Source organism: Caretta caretta, chromosome 9 (genome assembly GCF_965140235.1).
Source record: "Caretta caretta isolate rCarCar2 chromosome 9, rCarCar1.hap1, whole genome shotgun sequence".
NCBI classification, from domain to species: domain Eukaryota; kingdom Metazoa; phylum Chordata; order Testudines; family Cheloniidae; genus Caretta; species Caretta caretta.
The window spans coordinates 33,025,743-33,035,616 of record NC_134214.1 but is presented as its reverse complement, the minus strand read 5'-3'; the positions used below and the strand labels follow the sequence as shown (position 1 = coordinate 33,035,616).

Here is a 9,874-nt window from a genome sequence, read left to right as displayed (position 1 = left end):
GCCTAGATGGAACTACTCTAAGGTAGGTGCAAAACCGTTCCCAGAGAGTAGTTAGTGGTTCGCAGTCACGCTGGAAGGGCATAATGAGTGGGGTCCCACAGGGATCAGTTCTGGGTCCAGTTCTGTTCAATATCTTCATCAAAGATTTAGATAATGGCCTACAGAGTACACTTATAAAGTTTGCGGACAATACCAAGCTGGGAGGGGTTGGAAGTGCTTTGGAGGATAGGATTAAAATTCAAAATGATCTGGACAAACTGGAGAAATGATCTGAAATATGATGAAATTCAATAAGGACAAATGCAAAGTACTCCATTTAGGAAGGAACAATCAGTTGCACACATACAAAATGGAAAATGACTACCTTGGAAGGAGTACTGCGGAAAGGGATCTGGGGGGTCATAAGCTAATGAGAGTCAACAGTGTAACGCTGTTGGGGGAAAAAAAGCGAACATCATTCTGGGATGTATTAGCAGGACTGTTGTGAGCAAGACACGAGAAGTAATTCTTCCACTCTACTCTGCTCTGATTAGGTCTCAACTGGAGTACTGTGTCCAGTTCTGGGTGCCACATTTCAGGCACCATGTGGACAAACTGGAGAGAGTCCAGAGAAGAGCAAAAAAACGATTAAAGGTCTAGAAAACATATCCTATGAGGGAAGATTGAAAAAATTGGGTTTGTTTAGTCTGGAGAAGAGAAGACTGAGAGGGGATATGATAACAGTTTAAGTATGTAAAAGGTTGTTACAAGGAGGAGGAAGAAAAATTGTTTTTCTTAACCTCTGAGGACAGGACAAGAAGCAATGGGCTTAAACTGCAGTAAAGGAGGTTTAGGTTAGACATTTGGAAAAACTTCCTAACTGTCAGGGTCGTTAACCACTGGAATAAATTGCCTAGGGAGGTCGTGGAATCTCCATCATTGGAGATTTTTAAGAGCAGTTTAGACAAACAGAATAGTCTAGGTAATTAGTCCTGCCACGAATGCAAAGAAATGGACTAGATGACCTCTCCAGGTCCCTTCCAGTTCTATGATTCTGTGTCTACATATCATTTTCCTGCTGTGCTATCTACTCTGTTCTTGTGCATCAGCAATGAAGTGAAAATGACAAGAATCTTGTTCTGTTTCCAAGAACAAAAATGTATGTAATATTTTCTTTTACCTGCACATATAAATGGAGCAGAGGACCACCACATGGAAATCCTAATTACAGGGACCTGTCCTTCAAAACAAAATTTTGGCCTATTAATTTTAAATGTCCTTATATAAACCAAAAAAATCTTCTGTTCTTAACTCAGATTACTTGGAGGATGTTGTATTTTGAAAATTTAGCTAAACTGCAAGAATAGTTGTGTTTACAGAAACAAGATTTTCTGTCTTTAGAATTCTTGAAATCCTCAGATTTCTCTAATCATGACATTAGACCTGGTACGGTGTGAAGACTGCATTGGGTGTCAGTCTTAACACTGAATTTTCCTGTTCTTGTAGTTGTAAGCAAACCTCTTACATTTATCTGAAGATAGTTTTATGTATTTAATATTATTAGGCAATTCAATACCCGACCCCAATCCTGCAAGCATTTATGCATGCACTTAACATTGCACATGTAAGTAGCCCCAGTGAAGTCAATTGCAGAACTCAGGTGTGCAAAGTTTAAGCACATGCATATTTGTTTGCAGAATCAAAGCCCAAATTTCTGATTGCTGCTTTGTATTTAAAAACATAGTCTAACGCTTACTCATGCAACTGGTCCCTAAACAAATGGGAATATTTCCACTGATGTCAATAAGATTGGATCAGACCGATAACCCTACTCAAGTCAGTTGGACTACTTGCGTGAGTAAGGGATGAAAAATCAGGCCAATAAAGAGCACTACTGACAGCATACTGAGTAGAACTGAGCAACACTTTATCAAATAGTACATTTGCCAAAAAGTACATTTTTCTGGGCACTGAAACAATTCATGAATATGGGTCAAAGTTGTTAAATAGTTTTGGATGGGGAAAAATGGAACTTTTTTTTTCCTTTTTGGAAATGTTGAAATTGTTCATTTCAACTTTTAATTTTGAATTGATGTTTTCTAAACAAAATGTCATTTTGAATCAAACAAAAAAAAATTAGTTTTTCATTTGATAGAAACCAAAAAAAAATTCAATTTTGGTTTGAAACAAGTCAATATTTTAAAGATTTTTCAGGTTAGTCACCAAACCAAAAAAAAAAAAAAATTTGTTCAGCTCTAGTACTGAGGTAAGGATAGCACAGTCCACCAGCCAGTTTAATGGAGAAATGCATATTATTCACCTAATATGTTTCAATATGTATTTCTTATTTTTACTATGAAAGGTTTTATATTTACTAGTAATATAGTTTAGTATATTTATTCTGTGATTTTATATATATAATATATAAAAAATATTGTTTTATCATGGCTTTAGTCTACTGAGGAAATATATAATTTAATAAACAGTTTTTTAAATGTAATGATTACACCAAATTGTGTTAACTGCTTCCCAAATGTAATTTTATAAAATCAAAGCTATTTTGAGCTGATTGCAAAAGTGTCTTAAATCAGCATATTTCCTTAATCAATAAAATTCACCCATATTTCAAAATTACCATTTGAAATCTTTTTCTAAATTTGATCCTGCAGAAAATTTTAATAGTAGAACATGCTAACCGAGGGCCACATCTGGGTATGGAAATTGTATGGCAGGCCATGAATGCTCACAAAATTGGGGTTTGGGTGTGGGAGGGCTCAGGTTGGGGGTGCTGGGGCTGGAGATGAGGGGTTGGGGGTGCAGGAGGGTGCTCCGGGCTGGGACTGAGGGCAGGAGGGGGATCAGGGCTGGGGCAGGGGGTTGGGGCAAGGACGGGGGCAGGCTCCAGGCAGTGCTTACCACAAACAGCTCCCAGAAGCAAACAGTGGAATGTCCCCTCTCCAGCTCCTAGGGGGAGGCGCAGCCAGGCAGATCTGCTTGCCCTGTCTGCAGGCACCGCCCCTGCAGCTCCTATTGGCTTCAGTTCCCGGCCAATGGGAGCTGTGGGGACAGCATGCAGAGCCCCCTGGCTGCCCCTATGCATAGGAGTCAGAGTGGGGACATGCCACTACTTCCGGGAGCCGTGTGGAGTGGGGCAAGAGCCCGATCCCGCACCCCAGCTGGAGCACGAGCAGGGTAAACCTCAGACCCCACTTCCCAGCAGAAGCTTGAGGGCCAGATTAAAACGTCTGGAGGGCTGGATGTGGCTCCCGGGCCATAGTTTGCCTACCTCTGTGCTAACTGCTTTAAAATATTAGCAAAATTTTAGTGTGATCAAATAAGGATTTAAAATACTATGGGTTTTTTAATGTAAAGTCTTGTTCAGTGTTTTCACAATAAAAAGGACAGAACATTTTTTGATAAAAATCTTGCAGTTCCCTTTTACATACCTTTATTTTGGATTTTTTTCCCCCAAAAGTCATCAACTTTGCAAAAGGAAGTAATTGTTTTGAACTTCAGAACTTGTTTATCTTCCTATAAATTTGTAATTTGTTCACTTTGGTAAAATATTTTGATTAATATCTCCAAGTGCAACCCTGAAACATGTAAAATGGAGAAGAACGGATGTTAACTGAAATGCAGTTGTTTATGTTGTCTTATCACAGGCTACTCTAGCTGTGCACAGTCGGCAGACGTTGATTTTAACAGTTTTGCCATCTGATAGCAGAAAAGCTTTTTACCTAAAGCCAACTTAGTATTTTAAAGCTTCTGCTTTTCGGTCTCTAATGGAGCCCCTAGTTGTGGTCACTTGTCCTGCACAGAGGTGAGAAGGCAACCGTGAGTAAACACTTCCAGTAACTCTACAGAGGCTTAAAATCAAGATTTGAAACAATAAAATCTTACCCGAGACACTTGAAAACCGCAAGACTGATGATTCTGGTTTCCTGTCCATGGCTGCAGGTTCCTCAGAAACTTCAATATCTCCCCATTTCACTCCCAGGTGGAATTTCAAGAACAAGTTCAGCAGTGGAGAGGAGCAGACACACATCAAGTGATGTTTGTGAGGGGTGTGATGCTGTATGATTGAATATGAACATTTATATAATTGATATTACCACTATTATACAGTTGCAACAAATCTTGTCTAAAGTATGTTGTGTAAGGTGTCAATGGAAAAGTTATGATTTTCTAAGTATGAGTATTCTAAGTATGAGTATTCTAAGTATGAGTATTGCGACTTGAATGCAGCAGTTGTACTAGGTAAGTGGCGCCATGCGCAACGCACTAAGGAGAAAATAATTTTGGCCCAGATAACCCCTTCCTGTGGTTCAAATCATGTGTGCAAAGGGAAGGATCTGGGAGAGGAAATTCTCCCATCATGAAAATCGTCCCACCAAAGGGCAGGATTTGCTTCCCAGTAAAATAGGCTGCAGAGTCTACCCTGAAATCAGGCAGATCCCAAAGGCCTGTGTGAGGCATGAGTGGCAACTTCTCCTGGCACCGGTGGGTGCTCAAACACCCCCCCGGCCCGCCCCGACTCCACCCCTGCCCCCATGCCAACCCCTTCCCCAAAGTCCCCGCCTCCTCCCCAGAGCGTGCCACGAGGAGAAGCGGGGACGTGGCACACTCAGGGGAGGAGGCGGAGGCAGAGGTGAGCTGGGGCGGGGAGCTGATAGTGGGTGCAGAGCACCCACCAATTTTTCTCAGTGGGTGCTCCAGCCCCAGAGCACCCACGGAGTCAGCACCTGTGGTGTGAGGCCAAAGATACCAGGATGGAAACCTAATGCCTCTGCACTGCTCTGTGTCCCTCTGAAGTGCCACCTTCCACAGCTTCCTGACAGCTGCATAGGATCTTGAAGAGTAAGACAATCCATGCACCAAATCTCCATGACATTGAGAAAGCATTAACTGAGAACCTCTGAACTATAGAACAATACTTCTGGAAATGGAGGCTCAAACCAAACCTTGGAAAAACAATAAGCACATTTCATCTTGATAATTGGAGGGCCAAAAACACGCAAAGCAGCTTTCTGTGGTAAAAATGTGCAACATGATTATACTCCAATATATCTCGGCGTGAAACTGGACTGCACCCTCACCTTCCATGATCACTTTGAGAAGGTAGCTGCAAAGATTAAAACCAAGAGCCACCATAATCCAGAAACTAGCAGGTACAAGATGGAGTGCATTGGCATCAGTCTTGCAAACATCTGCAATAGCACTTGTATATTCGGTAGCTGAATACTGTGTAGCGGTATAGAGCAGTGACTTGTGGACACCCAACTAAATACAGTAATGCAGTGCATCCTGGGAATCCTTAAGTTGACTCCAACACCATGGCTACCTATTCTAACATCACTCCCCTGCCAATACACCAAACTGCTGCAACATTCCACGAAGCTCAGCGAATCCATGAAAACAGACATCTTCCTATCCGCCAAGCCCTTGACAAGGTCCAAACCCCTCTCTCCCTTGCCCCCCCCCCCCCATGTCTTAAGTCCCACAAGCCTTTCTGGAAACATTTGTTTAGCCTCATGCAATCAGGCTACGACCAGAAGGAGGCTTGGCAAGCAGATTGGACTAAACAAGACTCAAAAAATAAGCATTCTGTGCTGGATCCCATGCAGAAGGTTCCTGGGTTTGACTTTTCACGGTCATCTTGGTCGACTCTGAACCGAATTCAAACCAACCATGGTAGATGCGGATATCTAATGCACAAATGGAAAATCAAGGACTCCCTGGTGTGCAAGTGTGGTTCCCCACAACAGACCATCGAACATATCCCTACCTACTGCCCAATTTATAAATATGAAGAAGGCATTACTTCAATAAATTCTGCTACTCCTGATGTAGCCATTTGGCTTGATCAACTTCAGGTGAAATTGTAACTTCACCTGAAGTTCACCAGCCATTCGAAAGAAAAAAAAGAGGAAGTTGTACACACTAGTATAGGAAACAATTATAAACAAAGTACTTTTGGCAATTGCATCAGGTAGCTTCAGCACTGTCCAGACAGCTGCTAGCGTTAGAGTTGACACAGGTGTGCCAATTCAGGCCCCATTTCCCTGCTTGTCCCCCAGTGTGGTTGTCCCTCCCACAGTAGATGTCCCCACTATAACCACAACTGTGCTATTAATTGTCCATTAACAGCACTGTCAAGCATACTCCTACTGCTAAAACATCACAGATGAGCTAGAACTTTAGGAGTGGTACTGACACAGAACTGTGCTGATAAACATTGCCTGGATTTTTATGTAGGATTGGTTTTTGATGGTTTTTTTTAAACTATTTTCTTTGGCAGATTGATTTAATATTACACTATGCTTAAATGTTCTAATATTGTTTGCTCTGTTAATACACCAATGTATAAATACTACAACACTCCCCAGGATGTGCATCCATTGGCCAAGATACACACCCTTATATAATCGTTCTTTGATTACCATAAAACTAACATTTCAATAAGAGCTTTGTTACTAATACAAATAAGCTTGAATTTTGTGTTTCAGGGTAAGCAAGCTAAGGACAAGACGACAAATTTTTCAAAAAAAATAATCATGCAAGGAAAGAAGAAAGAGAAAATGAAAAAAGCCAGTTCACTTCCTGATATTTCCATTCTTGAAAAGTTTATGAAAACCTATGAAAGGCATTGTGCCTTTTCCCAAAGCTCTGTCAGTAGCATGATCAAACGGAGCTTAAGACAATGCACAGAAAATGAAACTATTCTTACGAAGGTAAATATATGTTCTACATAATAATTTAAGGTGACATTGAAGGGGTGGAAAAGAACTGCTTTGATTCTGTAACTTTTCTCTATTATGCTTGTAAAGTTTTATGTCAAGAGCACTCGGAGCTCTAGTGTGCGTTCTTTGGACTGGAGTTTTAAGACTGAAATAAATAACAAATACCAATTGAATTATGTAGTGACCCAGCAAGGCTGGACTATGCTAACTGTGAGGAGAAGCAGAGGCAAACCAAGACAAAAGGGATAATTTTACATTTTTAGAACTTTAGAAGGGAAAACCCCCAAATTGTACCAGGATCGTAAATAATATAGACCATGACCAAAGATATATTACTTATTAAAATAAACTATAGGTTACCAACTCATTACCTTTTGTGAGCTTGTACACATTGTGCAGTTAGAACCAAATGCATTGTTATTAATAAGAGCAAATGATATACTGTGTCACTTCAGAGAAAAATAAACTTTTTTCCTCTCCTTGGCTGTAAGTCCAACTCCATTCTTGCGGTCCTGTTTTTTGCTTCTTTGGCTTGAAATGCTCCTGTAACTGTACCTTTTTCCACTGAGATTATCCACAAGTGGGGTTTCTTACTCTAATAGACAAGTGAGGGCCCACTAGGTGATGTCTACACTTCAAAATTAGGTCGAATTTATAGAAGGCGGTTTTTTAGAAATTGTTTTTATATAGTCTATTGTGTGTGTCCCCACACAAAAAGGTCCAAGTGCATTAACTCGGCGGAGTGCTTCCACAGTACTGGGGCTATCATCGACTTCCAGAGTGTTGCACTGTGGGTGGCTATCCCACTGTTCCCGCAGTCTCTGCCGCCCATTGGAATTCTGGGTTGAGATCCCAATGCCTGATGGGGCAAAAAACATTGTTGCAGGTGGTTCTGGGTACATGTCGTCAGGCCCGCCCTCCCTCCCTCCCTCCCTCCATGAAAGCAATGGCAGACAATCATTTTGCGACTTTTTCCTGAATTACCTATGCAGACACCATACCACGGCAAGCATGGAGCCTGCTCACCTCACTGTCACCCTATGTCTCCTGGGTGCTGGCAGACGCGGTACTGCATTGCTACACAGCAGCAGCAACCCATTGCCTTGTGGCAGCAGACGGTGCAATAGGCCTGATCACCATCGTCATTGTGTCCAAGTTGCTCCTGGCCACCTTGGTAAGGTTGGCCAGGAGCGCCTGGGCAGACATGGGCACAGGAACTAAATTAGGAGTGACTCGACCAGATCATTCTCTTTAGTCCTGCTGGCAGCCCTATTGTACCATCTTATAGCGAGCAGGCAGGAGATGAGGATGGCTAGTAGTCCTATTGCACCATCTTCTGCCGAGCAGCGAGGAGATGTGGATGGCTAGCAGTCCTACTGCACCATCTGCTGCCAGCCAAAGATGTAAAAGATAGATGGAGTGGATCAAAACAAGAAATAGACCAGATTTGTTTTGTATTAATTTGCTCCCCCTCTCTCCCTACCTCCCTCCCTGAAATCAACGGCCAACAATTGTTTCGGTGAGGTCTGTCAGGGGCATCTTGAAAAGTTTAATGGAGATTCAGTCCTGCCTGAAATACCGGGGGGAGGCATAGCTCAGTGGGTTGAGCATTGGCCTGCTAAACCCAGGGTTTTGACTTCAACCCTTGAGGAGGCCATTCTGTGTGACAGTTGTTTTTCTTTCTCCTTGATGTAAAGCCATTCCCTGTAAAGCCAACCCTGTAAGCCATGTCATCAGTCACCCCTTCCTCCGTCAGAGTAACGGCAGACAATCGTTCCGCGCCTTTTTTCTGTGCAGACACCATACCGCAGCAAGCATGGAGCCCACTTAGATCACTTTGGCAATTAGGAGCACATTAAACACCATGCACGTTATCCAGCAGTATATGCAGAACCAGAACCTGGCAAAGCGAAACCGGGCAAGTCGGCGATGTCAGCACGGTGACGAGAGTGATGAAGACATGGACACAGACTTCTCTCAAAGCACGGGCCCTGGCAATGTGGTCATCATGGTGCTAATGGGGCAGGTTCATGCGGTGGAATGCCAATTCTGGGCCTGGGAAACAAGCACAGACTGGTGGGACTGCACAGTGTTGCAGGTCTGGGACAATTCCTAGTGGCTGTGAAACTTTCGCATGCATAAGGGCACTTACATGGAACTTTGTGACTTGCTTTCCCTTGCCCTGAGGCGCAAGAATACCAAGATGAGAGCAGCCCTCACAGTTGAGAAGCGAGTGGCAATAGCCTTGTGGAAGCTTGCAACACCAGACAGCTAACGGTCAGTCGGGAATCAGTTTGGAGTGGGCAGATCTGCTGTGGGGGCTGCTGTGATGCAAGTAGCCAACGCAATCAAAGATCTGCTGATATCAAGGGTAATGACCCTGGGAAATGTGCAGGTCATATTGGATGGCTTTGCTGCAATGGGATTCCCTAACTGGAGTGGAGCCATAGATGGAACCCATATCCCTATCTTGGCACCGGAGCACCAAGCCGGCGAGTACATAAACTGCAAGGGGTACTTTTCAATAGTGCTGCAAGCACTGGTGGATCACAAGGGACGTTTCACCAACATCAACGTGGGATGGCCAGGAAAGGTACATGACGCTCGCATCTTCATGAACTCTGGTCTGTTTCAAAAGCTGCAGGAAAGGACTTTATTCCCAGACCAGAAAATAACCTTTGGGGATGTTGAAATGCCTATAGTTATCCTTGGGGACCCAGTCTACCCCTTAATGTCATGGCTCATGAAGCCATACACAGGCAGCCTGGACAGTAGTCAGGAGCTGTGCAAGTCCAGAATAGTGGTAGAATGTGCATTTGGACATTTAAAAGCACGCGGTGCAGTTTACTGACTCGGTAGACCTCGGCGAAACCAATATTCCCACTGTTGTTACTTCTTGCTGTGTGCTCCACAATATCTGTGAGAGTAATGGGGAGACGTTTATGGCGAGGAGGGAGGTTCCCGACTACGTGCAAATCGCCTGGTCGCTGGTTACGCGCAGCCAGACACCAGGGCAGTTAAAAGAGCAAAGGAGGGCACGGTGTGCATCAGAGAAGCTTTGAAAACCAGTTTCATGACTGGCCAGACTACGGTGTGAAAGTTCTGTTTGTTTCTCCTTAATGAAACCCCCACCCTCTTGGTTCATTCTACTTCCC

General features: G+C 43.3%; 1 protein-coding gene across 1 annotated transcript in view; it reads right to left on the bottom strand.

Moving 5' to 3' along the window:
- Positions 1-6,576: 6,576 nt before the first annotated feature.
- Positions 6,577-9,874, bottom strand: part of LOC125643174 (uncharacterized) — a 48,199-nt gene continuing 44,901 nt past the window's right edge. Inside the window, exon 4 of the mRNA XM_075132207.1 lies at positions 6,577-7,578. Within this exon, the coding sequence (XP_074988308.1) occupies positions 7,361-7,578 (218 nt within the window). The 3' untranslated portion in view covers positions 6,577-7,360. The remainder of the gene's footprint in view (positions 7,579-9,874) is intronic.